Here is a 21,482-nt window from a genome sequence, read left to right as displayed (position 1 = left end):
CTGTAAAAATTAGTAGGTCACATGACCGTATGCAGGCTATACCTGTGCTAGGAGCTCAGTAACTTACCTAAAATCCCCAGAAGCATTGCTTCCCTGAGAAGTGCTTTTAAGTGTTGTCTATATGTTATTGTTCTACGTTTTTCGACAAATACTTTGTTTCATTTTGGTTTCGGTGGGAGATGATAGAAGAGAGCACTTCCTGGAGTGTCTTCATACTGAAGAATAAGTGCAAAACCTCTTTTTCCCCACAGGATATAATGGAATCTTTACCAACATGTCAGTTCAGACGAGGTATATATTACCTAGGGGTTATTTCTACCGGTAATTTTATAGAAGGTAAAATCAAGCGCAATCTTTCCAGATGAGTGCACGGGCGATCTGTGACAAATTGACAGATTTGGATGGGACTAGAATCCCACAGATCCTCTGGTGATCATTACATTACCCCACCTGCCCACATCTGAACACTACCTTAGAGGTGTTTCTCTAAATTCATTGTGTTGATGATTTCAGCTTTATCATTTACATGTACATTATGGTGATTCCCTTCCAACAGCTCCACTTTGATGTGACATTGTGTTGATGCACAATTCCTGATGGGCTGAGCCTTGTTGTGTATAAATAGGATGAGAGAGAGAGAGAGAGAGAGAATGAATATGTGTAGAAAAGTGGTATAAAATCTCAGAGAAACACTGTATTTTCATATTGTTACATATCATTTTCAGTTCAAATTTGAATGCAGCAATGGATTGATCTGTCTCTCCATTTCTGTATACACATCCAGATTAATGGCACAGTTAATGTTTGATCATGTAAATGGACTCAACACCAGTAGGTTTAGAGCTGTAGCTAAATATTTACTGAACACTTAAATAAGTCACAGACCTTTAAGTAATCTCATGTGAGTCCGACTGAGCTTAAGGTTCAATTCACAAACATATTGGCTACCTACATATCTAGACTTCTTACAAATTCAGTTTATTGGTCCAGTGTTATGCAGAAAGTGCATTAATAATGAATAAACATGAAAACTAAAAGCAGATTCTTTGGTATCATTAGTTTGGAGACTAAACAAATGCATTGACTTAAAAAAGTCTTTCGTTAGAGATTAGACTCATCCAGTACGTGCTGTTCCTACTGAGTGCATTTCAATGTTTTTGTATGGTTGTGTATCATCTTCAGTTCAAATTTCTCCATGCTCTGACCTCTTTATGCGGTTACGCTGATGGATTAATCTCCCTCCTCCTTTCTCTCTGTGTACACATTCAGCTTATTAGCCCGGTTGATGTTTGACAATGATAATGGAAATTGAGTCAACATTAGCAAAAGGTTATTATGATCATTACAATACATCTTCATGACAATTCCAAGTACAGAATCGCTTACTAAATAGTTACCAATGTTCAAATTGAATGTCCATTAAAATGATATCACAGTCCATTAAATAATCTCATGTGAGTTTTGGAATCTCTGTAAATCACAGGAAATGAGATTAATGTTGAATCCACAAACACCTCAGAATTTGCATGAGATCTGCGTCTCAGTTACGTGCAGTTCTGATCTTGGATTTCAGCCCACTTATTTGTGGGATTTTGGCTTGTGCAAGAAGTCCAGAGCCTCTATCTGACGGTTTAATGTAACCACAATATGTCATGCTGGAATATATGCTTAAGGCTGTAAATACACTCAAAAACATAATATATGGAATGCCCTCTGAGGCAAATATTAACTACGTAAATTTGACATTATTCATTAATTAATATCATCATCCCTTTAAGGTCCACGAACAGAGGAAATAATTGGAGATCGCATCTTAATCGGAGACACTGCTTATCTCAAGGACCACATTTTCATGGATAAACTCATGAATTAAATTGAATTATCTAAAGTGAGCTGTAGGCAAAGCAGAGGAATTCTCGAGCAGCTTATACTTCAAACCATCTGCACATTTTCTCTACGGGAGAGCACATAGGATTAACAAAATACATTTGCATTATTTTATGAATTCAACAAGTCAAAATAGCAAAGTAAAAGCATCTCGTGCTCATGTAATGATATCATGTCCTCGATTAATAACTTCTGACTTCATTAAATTGTATGCACAATTAACTGCTGGATCAAGTGCTATTTTATAGGCTTTTGAATAATGAGAATAGAAGCCATATTGTTAAATTAAATGAGATTTGCAGTGATTAATGTGAACATTACAACTAGGACTATTTATGCAGCAATACAGTATTTTGGCGATATACGAGACTCCTATTAGATCCTATTAAATAGTTTATTTCATCACTTGCCATCTTCTCATTCATATCACCATATTAATGTTTCTGTCATTTTTTATTTTAAACAGTCTTTTGCTTTTACATTACATGGTATTACATTTGACAGTAAAGAGAAACATACTGTTTCCTTTTTGGGGATTCAAGGCAAGTGCTAATGGTCTAGATGTTATTGAAAAACCATATCTCTGACTCATCTTATCAAGAAATAAATAGAAATATATAGAAATAAGTATCTTCGATTGATGTTTTACAATAGAAGTGGACAGGCGGATAAATTGAAAGAACTATCAGGCAAAGAACTAAATTAAATAACTGAACAAGGCCTAAAAAGACACAACTCAGAACCACAGCTATTATTAGCAATACACACAAGTAACACAAGTAACACAAGTAGTGAAACTAATTAATCACCATGGAAACAGTGCACGGCGAACAGAAAACACTGACTATATAAGGAAACGGGACAAAAAGCGCAGAGAGTATAAAAGGAGAACAGGAACTGAATCATGATTCGTGACATGATTCATGAAGAAAATGAGCTGCTGATTCTTCAGAGCTGAAGAAGAATAATGCTGCCTTCACATGCTATCGGAATTAACGTAAATACAAGTTTCCCACTAGAAATGACCCCTCAAGTCGTAATTACGACTGGGAAACTCTGAGATAATTTTGATACCCGAGTTTCTGAGATAGGAGGAGTCCTAAACTTTCAACATGGTGGAGGAGAGTACAGTTTCTGTATTGAATGACAGGTTTTGTTCATTTTTCTAAATGCAGCTAATTGTTAGCACTTGCCATTTCGATCATATTCATTTATGTATTATATTAGCAAGCATATTGTGCATTTTGTAAATTTTTACACCATGAAATTGGCTTGTATTTGACCAAAATTCCATTATCGTCAGCAAGCTATAGCTGATAATATGTTATGGTGTCAAAATTAAAAGTACAAGAAAAAAGAAATATGTATGAATGAACCTGCCGTCGTCCATGTTTCATGTTCTTTCCAACAACAAAGCACGTGAAGGCAGCATAAGACAACCGGAGGCTTGTTGTCGACCATTTGTGCCTTAGTCCTGTTTGCTGAGAATATCCTAATGCAATACATGCTGTTGGAAATAGCCTTCCAGTGCTTTTTCTACAAATACAAAATGTGTAATTACTCTTCATTCATCCAGAGTAGACGAGTGTTTTGAAAAGTGCTTGGCGATTATAATTTTTTTTAAGGTTAATTTTTTAGGAAAGTGGTTCCTAATGCCTAATCAACTTCAGCCATATCAGATTTGAATGAAAAGCCAGACTAAACTAGAACATAGAGTTAGTTATGGAAAGTAAAAAATAAAGCTGTGGAAATATTTACTGAAGGATCTGATAACATGATATTTTTGCAGGGGTGCCGCAGAAGTGTGTTTTTCTGAGCTTTTACACTGTCTGTCTGGTGGAAACAGAAAATCAACTTCATTGCTGAACCAAACATAAATTTAACACATAGTGATACTGTTTTTTTTTTAAACTGTTGTCTTTTAAAAGCAGCAACTTGTATGTTTTGTTTAATAGACATTAATTAAGAACATGTAGTAATAAAGATTTATGTTATAAAACATTATCATATTATTTAAATAACATGAATATACTCAAGATTAATTAAAAGAATAGACTGCCTGAAATCTGAGGTACCTGCTGAGTGTGTGTGTGTGTGTGTGTGTGTGTGTGTGTGTGTGTGTGTGTGCGCGCATATGTACTGTCTCTGGCTACAAAGATCTGCTTCACTTGAATAGAGGCCATAACTATCTGATCAACAGAAGTGTTAAGAGTTCCAGCACTAGAGAGATGTACAGGAGGGTCCAGAAGTTTGAGTCCAAGAAATGTTTTTAGTATCCAAACCTAATAAACTTTACTCAGTTCCTATATAGTGTACAACAATAGTACTTATGAAGACTTTATTATGCCAAGCCTATGAGCATAAACATTAAAGATGGGCTACATTTACTGTTTGACGTGTATGTCACATGACATGGCATCAATGCAGCCCTATAGAAATAGAGCTGACATTAGCAAAAGGTCATCATAATCATCATAATTCTTTCGTATGACAATTTCAGATTGAGAATCGGTCGATAATTATTTGCTAATGCTAACTCACTTTTCACTGTTGTAATAACAAAGATAAAATGTGCCCTTGCTCAGTTTGTTGTCTCGCCTGATAAATTTCTAGATGATGTTATATTAAGAAACATGAATGTAGGATAAATGAGCAGGGAATGTGAAGTAAAATATAGGAGAAAAGAGGAGAGGATGGGTTGATAAATGAGAGAATCGGAGTAAAAAGAGGACTGCCACTGTGTTCTGGTTCGAGGTTAGGATCGAGTCATCTTCACAGTCATGTTTGTGAAAGAGAAAGAGATACTGACAATAAGAAAACCATTTTATTTCAGCAGCACTACCCACCATCTCCGTTTCTACTTCTCTCACTTCCTCACTCGTTCCCTTCCACCATACTTGTTTATAGCTATCATTTTTCTGCCAGTATGTTCCTTCATTTCAATTTCCGCCCTTCTCGCTGATGTGGAGTCGAGAAATTCATCCGGAGTAATGAGGGGAAAAGCCTTTGTTTTATTTCAAGTACAGTTCTCTCGGTCTGGCAATTAAAGTGACACATGTCGTAATTCTGGCGTTATTTAATTCTACCCCCATCTAAAGCTTCAGAGACACATGACTTTTTTTTTTTTTTTTCTCAACACTTTCCCACAGAGGCATGGCTGCTGGAGCCAGATAACTGGCTTTCTCTGCTGCCTTCCTCCAATCCTGTTTAAAAACAATACAACTCAGTTGTGAATAGAAGGTCTATTTCTGTTCTGTACACCACCATAGACTTCAGTTTCGAACAGTTCTTTTTGTTTTCTTTTTCTCAGGGGTGGCTAGTGCCTTGACTGACGGTAAGAAAGCAAGAAAGTACAGGAGAAGCAGGAGATTTCTGTAAGAAATTACAGTGCTGAGGAAGTCTCTGGACATTAACTGCCCAGCAGTCACTGCTAATAAACTTTTTTTAAAACCTTACATTTGTGCTGCACACACAAGCACAAAAGAGATTAATTGGTTAATCAAGTGGTCAATATTAACCCTCATCTTCTGTAGCTTAGCACTGCCTGTCCAACGGACATGTGCCAAATCCTTTTAATTTTTATAATAGTACTATGTCCAGGATTAGCAGGATATCAGTAATAGAAAGGTGAATTCAAGAACATAGGTTATTATTCTTGTTTTTAGACTTTGCAAAAAAAAAAAAGTAAAATGGGTCATTTGCACAGAAAGATTAAGATCTTCATCCAAATGTTTTATTTGGACGTTTGCGTATTTAACAATTTTGCTCATTCTGCTTACATTTGAGTGTGTTTTCTCCTACTTGTGTGGTGATGAAATGGCCAACTCTGTCAGCCAGGAGGAAAAAAGGGAAATTGCACATCCGTGCTGAACATTTCTTTTCCGAGAGTGGATGACTCATAAACTGGATGGGTGGCCTCACATGGAGAAACCATCAGAGCAAGTGGACTTGAAAGGGGAGTTTATGAAGAAATGTGAAGTCTTGGTGAGATGCTGAGTCAAGCCTGTCTACTAGGTTTGGTTGTAGTAGTCGAGATATTAAACAAGATGCTCAGGGCATGAATGACTCCCTGTTGACAGATCTAACAGGAGAGGAAAAGGTGAGAGAGAAGATGATTATTCCTTGGTACATCTACATAGACACACATGTTGACTGGGTGTGTGAAAAAGGAAACATCGCTGGTAGCTGCTGCTCTTTTATTTGCTTCGAAATGTGCACACACATGCAACACTTACCTCCAGTCAGAGGATTTATTGATAAAACACTAGTTACATACAGTATGTAATTATGGTCCAATAAGTCCAGGGGCAGTGAGAATCACTTGGATACATTCTTGTGTTCTACCCTTTAACAAAGTCACAATATGGCGGCATGATGCAGTATCAAATGACCATCTTTCCCTGGCCTTCTCGCCAAGTTCCTGCAGGTACTGGTTCCAAATGACAAGGAACCCTGGCAGTTATCCTGTGTTCTGAGTACATAGTGATGCCCAGGTGGCAGTAGAGCAGACTTCTTAGAGTGGCATTCCTCTAAGTAATGCCTATTAGGAGCTGCGCTTCACAGAGTGGCATATCACAGTAGTAGCCAGGCCTGCATGTAGGCCAAGGTGGTGATGTCCACCACCCTATGAGCCAGTCTCTATCTAGACAGGGGAGCTCCCCAAGTCATTCCCCTGAAAGAGATCAACAGTTGATCTGATGATTGAATCTCAGTCTGGTCCAAATAGTACCATAGGGTATGTACTCAGCATAGCTAGGAATGCTCAGCAGGTTCATCCTTCAGGGTGCTGGGCAGAAACCTTACAATCACATGGTCATGCTGGAGTTCTCCAGCCTCCAATGCATGCGTGGTGAGGCAGGTAGTTCTCCCACACTTCTGGCTGAAGTGATCAATAGCAAAAAGGTAGTTTTTTTGAAGAGAGACCTTTTGAAGAGAAACCTCTTTAGAAAGACTCCATTGCATCCTGTATGTGAACATAATGGGATTTTGGGATCATAGTCAAGAACAAGAGTGAGATCCTACATCAGGATCTTGGGAATGTGTAGAAGATGAAGGCTTCTTGCTCCCCTCAGAAAGGCTATGACAAGTTTTTGAGCCCCCAGTGAGACACCATCCATGGTGCTGGGTCGGAGCAGCTAAAAGCAACATCTCAAGATGCTAGGAGCACCTAGCCACATGCCTGCTGTTTGTTAGACACTGAGCTTTGGGACTGCAGGTCCTGTTGGACTGAGCCCTAGCACGAGAGGCCCAACTTAGCAGAACAACAGGAAAATGGATGGAAACCCAACTCTATCCCCTGTACACTTATTAGCAGACTCCAGCTAACTTTGCAAGCTCAGTGGTGGAGAGTGTGGTATGGTGAAGGAGAAGCACTCAACCAGCATTTTTCACAGGCCTCCATGGTGCAGATGAGGTTTTGGCACATGCACGATGCAAGTACAAGAAAGAGAACAATGGTGATATGACAATTGTAGTTAAAAGATAATATCATTCAGTCACTTTGTGACTTTGTTGAAGCACATGCACACACGCACAAGAAATTATCCAGGATATTCTCACCGCCCCTGGTGGTTAGGAGGGACGAAATCGAACCTCTTTATATGCTTGGGAATCCTTTAGTATAGTTCCAATCAGATGAGGCGTGAAGTGCTTCTCCACGCTCAGAGAAATAAAACAATATTGCACCTGGCTGTGTGCCAGGAACCAGCGAGAGGCCCAGCTAAATTTTTATGAAAACACAGCATGGTGTTGGAACAGAAATGCTGTGTCTTCTGTGTGTGCTGCTTTGTCCTTTTATTGGCACTTGGTATTCTAAACCTTGCTTGGTATCTTATGCCCTTATCTCTTTAAGGCTTTTTCCTGAGCTTGTTTTTATATAACCATCCTAGATAATTAGACTACTATATAAATGACCTTGGCAGCTTTGTCCTGTAATAAAGTAAAAGCAGCACACACACACACACACACACACAGATCATAGGAGGCTCAGGGCCAGATACGTACATCAGGAGGTGCAGTGCCGCAGTGTAAATTACAACTTGATGCAGCCGCAAAGTACATTCGCAGAGCATCTGAAATTAATGTTCAGTTTACTAAGCACTAAGTTGCCATGTGTAATGTGCTTAAATTATGCCGGGACATAACACGAAAGTATTTTTCACACAGAATGTGGCCTAAATATGGGTACAAACAGCTCAGTACATCTGTCCCTCAATCTCTGCATGTGCATATAATGGCATTTCAAATAGCTCTTTTCAGTTCCTAGTCCAAGTCACGTTAGTGTCATTCTCATTCTTAGTATCACCACGAAAATTTGCAGGATTTTTTTTTTTTTTAAATGTGCTGTGGTCATTTGAACAGGTAGCTCTGAAGTTTAACTTCTCAAAACAAAAGGGTCTCAGGTAAACACTAAACCTAATAGCTGTGATGATGTATGGCCACTTGTTACACACAGCGTGATTAGGAGCAATTTTATCTAGTTATAGGCAGACCCTTGTTGGAGACAAAGAGGGAGCATGTGTATGTTTTTAAGATGGATTTTATTAATTGTAAAGATGTATATGTACTGTATTTATAATATTACTGGTGGTAAGTTATACAAGGCTTTCTTACTGGTAAGATTCTCTGTGAGTTTCTTCACTGACCTGCGGGATTTTTAAAAATGCATGAGCCTATTTATTAGTTGTCCTTCAATGACAGATGTGCTGAGATTATATGTACAGCATGTAATATGTGTTTGTATTTGTGTTTATATGCCTGTATGTTTTCCCCAGAGTACAGTATCTATAATGAAGGGAGTCCTGTCCTTTCCACAAAAAAACACAGTTGATCTCCGTGTTTGCCCTGCTAAAGCAGCTGATTTATTCATGTCTGGGGATGTATGCTCCATAATACATTGGAGCACCTTTCCCCTCCACACTCATACAGTACTGCAATCATGTTAGGATCATGGCTGATCATGGATTTTTCTGCACTGTGGCAGCTCAGAGGCTGTCTGCCCAGGTGACACATTGCTAAAAGAGATAATCCAGGCCACGTCATCACCCAGTTGCATACGTATAACACTTGGAGGCTTGACACAGACAGTCTCAAGAGCAGAATTCATTACAGAGAGCAGAAGAATTATGCACACAAGATTAATAAGCACAAAACACAATGCAAATATCAATATCTAATAGAAAAACAAGCTCAAACACAACAATGACAATACAGCTCAGAAATGCAATGTTAGGACAGGAAGTATACAGACAAGTCAGTCAGAATGTAAACAGAAAAAGGTCACCAAGTTTCAGAAACTCATTGATAAACAAACTCTGGAGGCAGGTTCAAAGGCTGGCTGCAGACACCAAACGTGACCTTTACTGGGGTCTGTCCTCAGGCCTGGGGGTGGGCTGGTCAGGATGAGGAATACTTTAATTGAGAAAGGGTCCATCACATGAGGGCTCATGACTCTATACCTCTTAGTGCACAGGTAGAACAGTCAACCCCCTCGGCACCAAGTTGCTGTTTGACGAGATAGAGCACCGTCTGTCACCAATGGAGGTGGAGGTTCTGCACCCACTTTTAGTTTTAGCAGAAAGCTATAGAAAGTGTGGTACCTCCACTGCAGGCAGCTGGTGCTCCTCCCCTTCTTCTTTTTTTCACTCATTTCTCAATTAAAGTATTCCTCATCCTGGGTCTGGGTGTAGGCCAGTGACAGTCACATTGGAGACAGAAAGTCCTCCATCTTTGTCAAGCAGCTACTGGTGTCCTGGTGTTGAGGAGGTTGGCCTTTCTACCTGTGGACCAGGAGGAACTTTAATCAAGAATGACATGGAAAGTAGGGGACTCCTTATAAGTAGGTCCCTACTGGAAAGCCTAACTATTTGCCTCAGACTAATAAGATGGGCATAGTAGAGCACATTAAACAGAAGTAACACCAGCAGAGTAATTGGTCATTGAATTGGGAGTGTATTTTGCACATGGCATGGAGTGTATTTTGCCCATGCCCTGCCTATTACTCGACTACTTGATCATTGAATTAAGGTAACTTGACGTGAGGCTAACACTGATGTTAAGCAGACCAAAGAAAGATCTTCATAGTGCAATGTGTGCTATGGTTCCTGTTACTATTATGTCCGCTGGCAAAACAAACAAATGAAAGTATTTAAAAAAGCCTTTGAACTGTCTGTAGCTTGAAAAGTATCAATGACATCCCTTAGAAAATGTATTGACTATCGCTAATTTTCGCATCCATCCAGGACATTACATGTCCATGCCAGCTGAGGCCCCCTTCCCCTGAATATTAACTCCTACCTCATCACCCATCAAACACTTCCTGTTTATGGACTTTAATGTCAGTTCAAACATTCAGTCTGTATGAAGTCTTGCTAACTTTAAAGTTCATCTAAGCCTTGTATTCCGTGATTGCCATTTCCATGTTTTGACTCTTGCCATGTTGATCAAGTGTTCTTTGGATTTGACTTTTACCTGGCATATTTGTTAACTTCTGTACTTGAACATTTTGACACTGATTTTGGATTCTGTCCTGGATTTTGTAAATAAACCTCCTGCAAGTGGATGCTTACCACATGACATACTGTCTGTTCCACTAATACAGCGATATTCCTGAATGAGTTTCCTAATTCTGTACTAAAATCAACACTAAGGGGTGACCATACCCTGCTCAGAGTTGCTTAGCCATTTTAGTCTGCACAATTCTTTTATCAATCCTTCTTTTTCTGTATCATTAAAAGTACCAGAACTTGCTGCATCATTCTCTGGGAGGATCTGAACTTGGCTCCAGTATAACAAGCCAGTAACAAACTGCTCGGAAGGAATAATGTCAAAAGAAGGACAATTAGTGGGAGAAGGATCACTGCCTTGTGCCTGCTTTCATTATAGCCCACTTTACAGGGGAAACTGTGGGCTCCTTTTGACTGGTTATGATTCATACCCATGAGAAAAGTCATCTACTTTAATGTTTTTGGAAGTAAATAAAGGCCATTGTGCCTGATGATTAAGCCATTTCTGTGGTATCACATGCTGTAGGAAGAATCCATCTCAATTCTTCAAAACCATTTTCAAAGTAAGTCTTCATTGCTGGCAGCGTAGTTCTTCTCTGCAGGTGTTAGTTTTGTAGGATCAAAAATATATATAAATACAATTCTTAGAGGCTGCCATGGTGCTGGGGGAGGATGACTCCTTTGCCTGACTCTGAAGGATATATTTCTATTACACAAGGCAAGAAAACACTGAGGTCTATAAGAATGAAGACTTTGGGGACTTTTTCGTTAATCCTGAAGTTGTCTTAGAGGCTGCTCCATTTAATTCGGACTTTGACTTTTGGCCACACAGTAGTGATGTTAGTAGTGCACTGAAATGGCCATTTTTACGTTTTTGCAAGTCAAAATATCTTGAATATAGTAAAATTTATAGTAAAACCAAATATAAGATGATCAAACCTGTTTCTAGATATTAATACTAGATATTCTATAGATATATAGAATAGATATTCTAGATATTAATTCTAATTTCAAGCTTAAAATAGTCTTGTTGTATTGGCAAATTATTTTGCTAATTTTAAGCATTTATTTCTAGAAAGGAGCAAAATTATCTGCCAATTGAATAATAACTTTAAATTATTTAAAAAAAAAACCATATCTAGGAATAGGTTTAATAGTTGTATATTTCCACATCATTGTAGTTTTTGAGAAATCAGCCACAGTGACATCTGATGGGTTTTCCCAGACCGCTACACATATATTATCATGAAAAGCTTCATGGAAAAAATTTGTTTTTTAATAACTTTTATGTGGTTAATAATTAACTGTTTATTATTCGGTTGGCTAATAAATACTTGACATCCAGATTCACACTTCTAATCAGTTTATCTGCCTTTGTGCAGTTTATTTTAAGTACCTTTATAATGAAAGGGACTGCTGTGGTCATGGGGCTGAATTACAATTTCTTTATCATATTCTCAGTTATGGCTCAGGCTAAATATAGCTCTCCAACACTCCATTACCATCTCTCGTTATTATTGGATTTCTATCAGTGCTGATGGCGCTCATACACACATTCTTGCTATGTAAACGCATGAATTATGCAAACTGATTGGTTGTGCTCTTGGGGAAGGGCCAATTTTAGATTGTGTGATACAGCAGCTGTGTATTTGCAGTGCGGTTCAGTATTAGGATGTATTGGCGTACATGATTTTTTAAAAAGTTTAAGCAGGTCAGAGAAGCAAAGTAATGTATTCAGTAATGTATTTATTTGCGGAAGTGGTACCGTATTCACAAACAAATCAATCAAGCAATTAATGAATTGTGATTTACTGACGTATTCTTTTGTACATGGTATATGCAACCACTGAGTCAGCTACTCATGCACCAGTGACTGTGGTGTGATGAAAAAAAGGACCATAACATCAGTAATCAGTTCTGACTTATAGTTAATAAGTTTTATTCTAATGTTTGTTCTTGGCTGATAGGAGTGGAACTTGATGTGGTGTTCTGTTGCTGTAGCCTATCCACCTCAAGGTTTGACATGTTTCGCAGTCTGATGCTTTTCTTCTCACCACGGCTGCGAAGAGTGGTTACTTGAGTTACCATAGACTTCCTATCAGCTCAGACCAGACTGGTCATTCTCCTCAGACCTTTCTGATGAACAAGAAGTTTGGGTTTTTTTGCCCCATTGTGTGTAAGCTCTTGAGATTGTTGTGTGTGAAATTCCCAGGAGATAAGCAGTTTCTGAAATACTCAAACCAGCCCATCTGGTACCAATAACTATGCCACGGTTAAAGTCATCGAGATCACATATTTTCCTCATTCTGATGTTTGATATCAATATTAACTGAAGCTCTTGACCTGTATCTGCATGATTTTATGCATTGCGCTAGTGCCACATGTCCATTTTCTAGCATTCAACCAAAGAAGTACAGATTCGTTTAATCTTTATTACTCTGATTAGCTGTAAGTTGTATCATGCAGTTGGAGTAAAGCAATTTGTATTTACATTTTATTACATTCACATGGAATAGTCACCAGTCTGTTGCCTAGACAAAGTGCATTGTCCTTGCATGTTTCCAGTGTGCTTTTGAAAGCACTCCAGCTAGAACGCATTAGCAGCCTTTGTTTCGGCTTGCTTTACTCATAAAATCAGCATTAACATTTATTCTTAGAAATCCAGGAATACATTGGATTCTTAATGAAACTGAGTGACTCAGCTCAATTACGGTCCGAGAAGAGAAGAGAAAACCAGTAAAAAAGTTTTTTAAAAAAAAAAATCCACATTTTGTCTGAGAAAGCTTCTCTAAATTAGATTGGGCCACAACATTCAGACATTTACAAGACAATGTCTCTAAAAGTCCCTGTATAAAACCACTACTAATGATTAATCACATTCTGTAATTACTAACTAAGCCCATCATTTTGGTACTGTGGTACAAAAAGCATTCCAAGACTTTACTTTGATTTTTTTTACACGAGCCAGTGAAAGAGCATTTCATCCATCCTCTACAGTGTATATTATACCCATCAATACTCTAATAATGGCATACAGCATTCACATTTTTCTTATGCAGTTCATTCTTCTTTAGATTAAAAACAATCTTAAATATTTTCTCTTACATACACAAGAATATGATATATTGCATCCATGAGGAGTTCTTTCAAAAGCAGAGATAGGCTCGGGCAAATTAGATTTTCTCAAAGTTTTCGAATCTTTGTACTATTCATCCATCTTTCAGAGCTCTACCTCAAGTATTGTATACTGTGTGTGTGTGTGTGTGTGTGTGTGCACTCCTTAATACATCAATACACAAAAGCGCACAAATAAATCATTAGTAAAGTATACATAAAGGTTTGAGGTGGGTCAGTCCTTTAAGGATTCTTTTATGATATGTTCTGTTCAAAATGTAATGTTTTTTTTTTACCAAATGCGACAATACTAAATGTTATTTTTCCACTGTGAAATTCAGTGTGTTTGGCTCAGTTTCTTTAATGAGTGTAAATAAATATAATATCTAAAGATGGGTGACAAATTAAAGGAAAAACCACTGGCCCTACTATGCAGGCTCACATGGCTTGGGGCTACTTGACTCGTTCGATGGAAGCGTCACTGCAAATCATTACAATTCTGATTGATCACCTTTATCTTGTAATAAAAGTTTCTATCTTGATGGGTGTGGTCCCTTCTAGGATGACTCCGCCCCCCATCCCCAAGAAATGGGGTCTCATTGAATGGATTTATGGGTATGGAAATGATGTAAATCATATTCTTTGGCCTTCATAGTCACCAGATTGCAACTCAGTTGAACACCTATAATAGTTTTTGGACTGACCACCACCTAAGACACATTAAGTTTTTTTCCCTTTAATTTGTCACCTGTCTGTATATTACTGAGGTTTTATTGTATAACTGGTGTATGCAATCATGAAACAAAAAGGTGATTTTTAGTCCCTGTCACATGTCCTCTTTAATTTTTACCATCAGGAGGGGTTTTACATGTCCACGTTTAATAGCATAAATATTATTTGTACTTCTAATAATTAAGATGAAGATCTTTAAGGCATTTAAAAATCATTTAAAGAATTTCAGTGCTGTAAAGTGAAGAGATTGGACGTGTATTGCTATGTAGGGAGCAGAATGTGAGGGTTGAGACGTATATTTTTGCAGTCTTATGCTGCAATTCACCCCGTCTTCTAAATGAGTGTATTCAGTGTGCATGTCAAATAAGATTTACCTCTAACGACCTCATCATTTCTCTCTCACTTTAAATCCTGGCTGCAGTACACTGCGCAGGAAGAGCAGCTCAAACAAGAAGAGGCTTTGGCTTGAAGCTATTCTGTTATCATTTTCCGTTAGCACCGGCGTGCCTTTAGTTTGTTATTGAGATTTCTCAGGCTGGATGAGAAACATGCGCCTACAGTCAGTGTTCTCTCTCTTCTTCTCTCTGAGGCAGTTTCCATATTTCAGATTCACCTCACACACAGACTCGCTGCGGTCTTGTGTGAGGCAATTGGACGTAACACACATGAAACGTTGATGTCAGGAGCGCCAAGCTTGTTTGAGAGAGATATCAAACCCACGGCTCCCCAGCTCCTCTCTTTTCACTCATGTGCTCCCCTCCCTTTTGCTCTTCTCTCCTCCCAACCTCCTGCTGGGAACTGGTTCAGGAAAAACAGGAGCATCTCTGTTGTCTGCACAAGATTTAAGCATTCACAACACACACACAGATGCAAATTACTGTCATTTTCTTGCCTGGGATTCATAACAGTGTCTGTGTCCCGGTGGATTTTGACATAGAAAAATTCTGAAATGTAATATTGCAGTTGATTGGTTCAACTAAAGGGAAAAGAGGAACATCACTCAGGGAGAATGGAGCGAATATCTAAGAGTCTCTCTCTCTTTCTCTTTTTGAAGTCACAGCGCAGTAGGACGATAGCATGATCTGGGGCCCGTTAATTATGAAGTGTGGTTACCCATCACTTTAACTGCACCCTAACTGCAGATTAAGGCGTTATGGCTGCCATTATGCTGCCGCAGTTTATAACTCTGTTAAACAGGATTTAGCACCTGTGCTGAGATGTTCTCCCTCCCTGCTCCGCCTTGCTTATTCTCACCTTGGAAGACAGAAATAGAGAGAGCGAGAAAGAGAGAGAGAAAACATGGATCAAAGAAATGTTGAAGAGATGTTTTCTTCAAGTCAGTTACATTTCTGTTTTAAATATTTTCTGTTAATTGAATCCCCTTCACACAGTGGAAGCACACTTCTATGTAAAAAAAAGATGATCAATCAATACATTATGATATTTATTCTGCCAAGATTCATCTGTCCTACTTTATATTCTGTCCTAATAGAGAAGTAATAATCTCTTACATGAAAGCAAATGTGTATCAAATGTGTATCAAGTGTATACAGTGTCTCTCTTAGTTTTAAAAGGGTGAGGCTATTTATATTTGTACGAACTGAAAATTTGTTGTGATACTTAGTACTTAGTGATACTTAGTATGTACATACTAATTACACAAGAATTGTCCACTCATTTTAAAGAGCAATCTTTATTACAATACGTGTTGTGGTCTGCAAAAACCTGTCTGATCTCGCTGTGGCTGAATTCTGTAAAACAGGCAAAAATGATGAAAAAACAGGGTTTGCCACAGGCTTTGACATCTCTACTTAAAAAAAAAACATACAGTACTGTGCAAAATCTTAGGCACATGCGAAGAAATGCTGTAGAGCAAAGATGCCTTCAAAAATAATGAAATTAAATGTTTCTACATTAAAAATACTATAAAGAGCAGTAAACAGTAATAAGTGAAACTACTAAGTCAGTATTTGGTGTGATGATCCTTCGCTTTAAAAAGTCAAAATAGTATTCTCAGGTTCAATTTGTACAGTTTTATAAGGAAATGAGCTGTAAGTGTTACTGAGCATCTTGCAGAAGCAGTCATAGTTCTTCTGGAGACTTTAGCTGTCGCACTTGATTCTTATTTTTGCAGCGAAACCCAGCAGCCTTCATTATGGTTTTTGTCTGAAAAGTGTCTCTTATGTAATCTGCTGCTTTCTTTACTGATATACATTGTTCTATAACATTTAATTTTGTGCTGGAAAACTAATATTAGGAAATCTAAAATGTTTTTGTACTGAATCAATAATGTAGAAGTCATCAAATAAAAATCTATAACAAGATAACAAGATTTATAAATATATTTCTACCATAAGGATATGGAAATGTTTTATTTAGCCTAACCTTCTAACCTTCTAACCTTGGCTTGGCTTTCTATGTATTACAATTGTGTTGGGTACGGAGCCAGTTTAACAAACGCAGTGGTAAATGCAGTCAGTCTGTTGTCGTATAGCTGTGTAAAATAGTGATAAATATCTCTTTATAATCAGACACCAAAATGTTTGCAAAGCTCCAGCGTCATCATCAAAACAGAGAAGAGTGCTTACACATTCTGTACAGATGACAGAGAGCAAAGTTTTTAAAAAAAATGTTTTAATGACCTAATAAAAAGGCATAAATAAAAAGAGACAGAACAGAACTAACACTAACCCACTAACACTAAATTAGCATGTACAGAGATCAGTGGAGTGAAGAGACGATGATGAGGCTTGAGGGGCTTAGCTCATGCGGTGAGACAGAGACTGATCAGGAGGAAAGTGATAATCAAAGTGAGAACTTATGTCCTATTGTGAACTTATCATTCTTTAAAATGTGATAGTAATGTTATAAGTAAATTAGGTTATAAATGTAGAGGTAGGCAAGGGGTCTTTCAGTGGAATTGAAATAAAATCTTTCAATACAATTTTCTCCCTAATCAGACTTGCTTAAAACAAAATGCCTTAACTTTACTTGTGATGGAGATAGATAAAGAAAACCTGTTCTTTTCAGAGCTATATATAATAATATAAAATTGAAAATGTGAAGGGTTTTTCTAGGCCACTACACATATAGGAATTGTCAAATTACAAATTTGTCAAATACTAACCACAGTTTCTGTGTCTCTTTTACAGATTACCTCTGGTGACATCAGACCCAGTCATATCCTCCCACTGATGTATTGCACAAAAGCATGAAGTCTAGCCCCACCTCTGGGCCTATTGAGTGCATTCATCACCATTTAACCCAATGGATTTGCTGAGGAAGAGATTTTGGTGCATCCGGTCTGCTGAGATCCGACACCACCTTCCTCACTCCTCTTCCTCGGCTCATTCTCCTTTTGTGGAATGAAGACAGCCAGCAGGTCTTGCTGCACTTCCTCAGTGGTCCAGATGAGGCGTTACAGGACAGGGGTGTATCCCTTGCTGTTCCCCACTGTAATCAACTCGCTTCCTTTGCCATCTCCGACGCAAAGTTTTAACGCACCCAGCAGTGCAGGAACACCGTCACCTGTGGGTGAGTGTCTTTCCTCTGTCTGCTAATTAGCCAGCTCACATGACCTTATATAAAATGAATAAGAATTTTAACAAGCGGGAACAATTTCATTGGATTCTGTAAGAAAAGGTGTAAACGCTAGCCATGTGACCTGACCTTAAACACCTGAGACATGTTTAGACAGCAGCACATCCAAGGATATATGCTGGATATAATGTTCAGAAAACAGGGATGAGAAAAAGTCTACTTAAAGCGTGCCATTCCCCTGTTTCTGCCCTCTTAAGCTATTGCTGGTTGCAATAAGTCATGTGCCATCTCTGAAAAAGAGTAATTTAACAGTAATTGTTGCTAATAATAAAAGAAATGATCGCTTGAGTGTTTTAAATTAGCTTGTAGAGGTGGCTCATGTAGTTGCATAGAGATAAGGATAATGAAAAAGTTTGAAATTGATGTAATTTACTCCACGACAGAAGAGTCTTCTGTAACAAGTTTAAATCTTTCTTTCTCTGTCTCTCAAGCACAGGCACTTGGATGACATACTGCTGCAGTGAGACACAGACAATGAAATACTGAAATATTAATACTGAATAATTGACATATAGCTGCTTAATTCGTAAGAGGACCATTTTATCACATGGGGTCCTGTCTCAATTTACAGCTTAACAGACTCAAACATCTTACAACAAATGCACTAAGCTCTAATGTGGCAGGGAAGCTATGAACATCCAGACTTGATCAATTTAGATTTTAGGAAGAAATCATCCCTTGCACTGATTAGCATTGAAAACCAGTGTTAGACTGTGACTCATATATAGCAGACATCCACAGAGAGTGCTGGAATAAAACAGAATGAGACAGAGTGAGAGAGGAAAGACATGTCTAATCATATACACAGTCTTCTGTGTGTAAATAAAACTATTTGTGCTACAGATTTCTACAATTTGTCTTGGAGGATAGTTTTATGCAGGTTTCCTATAACAGATTGGTGATTAAGATTGTTTTCCGTCATTATCAAAAAAAAACGCCAGCTGTGTATAACCAGCGAATAAACATTACATCTAAACCTTGGTGCTGATTCACAGCTCCAGGATCCTTGGTTTGATCCTGAGCTCAGGTTACTGTCTATGCAGAGAGTTGCATGTTCTCCCAGTGTCCCAGGGGGTTTTCTCCGGTTTCCTCACACCTCCCAAAAACATCCTAATAAGAGGATTTGCTGTGCTAAAGTGCCCCTAGGTGTGAACGAGTGTGTGAATGCATGTGTGCACTGTGCCCTGTGATTGATTTACATCCCATCCAGGGTATAATCCAGCCTCCCACTCGGCGTTCCTGGGATAGGCTCCGGATCCACCACGTCCCTGACCGGGATAAAGCGATTACTGAAAATGAAGGAATGAATGATTTAAAGCTTGTTCACTACTAAACTACTAAATATTTCATTCTGTTTTACTTAATGTTAAGTGAAATGGTAGGGTTTGTCATTTTTACTTAATTTCTATTTTAATTTGGTTTATTTTGTATTCCTTTTTAACTTATTATAATGACCACCGGTCATTGACTGTTACAAAATTAACCTTTTATACAAGTAGTTCATTATCTTCTTGGTGACGTTATCAAAGAATACATCAAAGCGTACATCAAAGATACAGCATACATCAAACAAAACATACATCAAAGAATGCAAAAAAATCCATATGACAAAACCATTCAAGGTGTTTACACTGAAGGGGAAGTCAGGGGATGCTGCTGATCCCTGTGCTGCTGATGCTAAATGAAGCAGAGGAGTGAAACCACAGAAAAGTTAGACAAGCTGAAAAGAAGCAGACATTTACTTGCTAATTCCCACCTGCTAGCTAATACTGTGTTCGTGGTGCCTTGAAAGTGGTAATACGAAAGTTTCAATAATGTCAATTCCCACCCCCGGATGTTTGACATGCAAAGTGGTAAAAAGAAACCATGGATGCCTCCATGAAAGTGTGCCTTTTGTTTGCTCTGTCAGAGCACTTACAGCTCATGAAAAGCTATTTTAAACACACTTGTACAGTTACAGGCCTGAGTTACAGGCTGTTGGTTCTGTTCTACTATAGTGAACTGCAAACATTCATGCAACATTTTGGACTGAAATTGCAGCACAGCAACAACAGCCAACAACAGCCGACAACAGCGAGTAGTGTTAGCAACAAGCTAATGATGATTACATTCTCAAAACAGCAATTACTATGGTCAGTATTATAGATTTAATCAAGTAATGTGTCTGTATATTACCTGATCTAAAACCAGTACTGTTATGAACTCTTTTAAATGTAGAGAAGGGGAACTTTAGTGTGCACGGCCACGTTGATTTGATGTCACTCTGTAAACAGAGAAGGACCTGGTAGTTTAGAAATTTCACGTTGAGAAGGTTTTTTTTTCGGTGGTTTTTACTAGTTATATGCAACTTTGCCTCGAAAGCAGCATAACTCTTTCCTATCACACGATATCTTTCAAATGGGGAGGAGGGTGAGGGAAAACATATGCTTCCTCTGAGACACTTGAAGCCAAACTCTGCATCTCTCTGAACTGCTGCATCACAGGGCAGTGTGACACACTTGGAGGAAAGTGATATCTCACAGAGGCCTCTGATTGGCTAGTGTTGCTGTGATTGACAGAGGAGAGACAGTATGCAATCCCTCCCACTCAGAAAGCACAGCCAGTTTTGGTATCTTGCTTCCATACCATGGATGGCCAGGGCATTGTGGGATTTGAACTGGAAATCTTACGAAGATGACAGGGTGAGCACTTTTCAATTGTGCCACTCAGGAGCCAAGAAGTTTTCCCCGCAGTAATTTCGAAATAGATTTCAGAAATTTACATAACTTGCATTTACAGCACTATAAATGGCAGACCTCCTTATCCAGAGTGACTTACAGGAGTGCTTTGTGGTCTCCATTAAAAATATCCTTATGCTCATACAAATAGTTCAGGGACTACCAATAATATCAAGCTAAAACCCTGTTAAAGTGGAGTTAGTTCAAGTTTGTACAGCAACTAAGACAATACAAGTCAAGTTGCTTTTTAAGTGCTTGGTGGAGACCTCTTCATCGCAGCACAGAGGGAAAAAACTTAATAGTATTCTTCCTAATTAACCAGGGGTGCCAGAACAGAGAAGAGTCTTGCTGCATGTCTTCCTTGTACCTTGAGGGATGGTCGGTCAAGTTGAGCTGTGCTTGTAGGGTATGATAAGTGCCTTCACTTCAAAACAAGTCCTGCAGCTGCATTCTGTTAAGTTGTGTTGTTCAGCTGGCATTCAGGGAAAGTGAGTTGCAGTAGTCCAGTCTCCAGAATTGACCAAGCACCTCTGGCCCCTGAGGAGAGACATACTCGGATACTCTCGATGTTGTAAAGGAAAACCCTGCGCTACTGAATCAAGTTAGAAATGTGAGGAGCGAAGGATAGTTGGTTGTCCAGAACTATCCCAAGGTTGCATATTTTGTAAAAGGTGAAGTGTTGGTTATTTAGGCAGAGGTCTTTGCAGATGATGCAGATCTTCTTGCATAAGCCATGGAGGAATTAACACTGACAGCTGGAAAGTTTATACTGTACATTCGTAATAGTTGCTGTTGCTTTTACGTTGCTTGTGTAACCTTGTTATTTAACAGTCATGCCAATGAAGCACACCTTGAACTTAACACAAAGAGACAGGACAGACTTTTCACTGTCACTTTTTATCCCACCTCAGGGATAAAAAGGGATTAA

General features: G+C 38.5%; 1 protein-coding gene across 1 annotated transcript in view; it reads left to right on the top strand.

Moving 5' to 3' along the window:
- LOC113543808 (retinoic acid receptor beta) overlaps positions 1-21,482 on the top strand; it is a 142,859-nt gene that overhangs the window by 37,703 nt on the left and 83,674 nt on the right. The window contains exon 2 of the mRNA XM_026942279.3: positions 17,390-17,771. Within this exon, the coding sequence (XP_026798080.1) occupies positions 17,603-17,771 (169 nt within the window). The 5' untranslated portion in view covers positions 17,390-17,602. The remainder of the gene's footprint in view (positions 1-17,389; positions 17,772-21,482) is intronic.

The sequence above is a fragment of the Pangasianodon hypophthalmus genome, chromosome 29, assembly GCF_027358585.1.
Source record: "Pangasianodon hypophthalmus isolate fPanHyp1 chromosome 29, fPanHyp1.pri, whole genome shotgun sequence".
NCBI classification, from domain to species: Eukaryota; Metazoa; Chordata; class Actinopteri; order Siluriformes; family Pangasiidae; genus Pangasianodon; species Pangasianodon hypophthalmus.
Note: the sequence above shows the minus strand (reverse complement) of the source record. Positions and strands in the feature narration are given on the sequence as shown.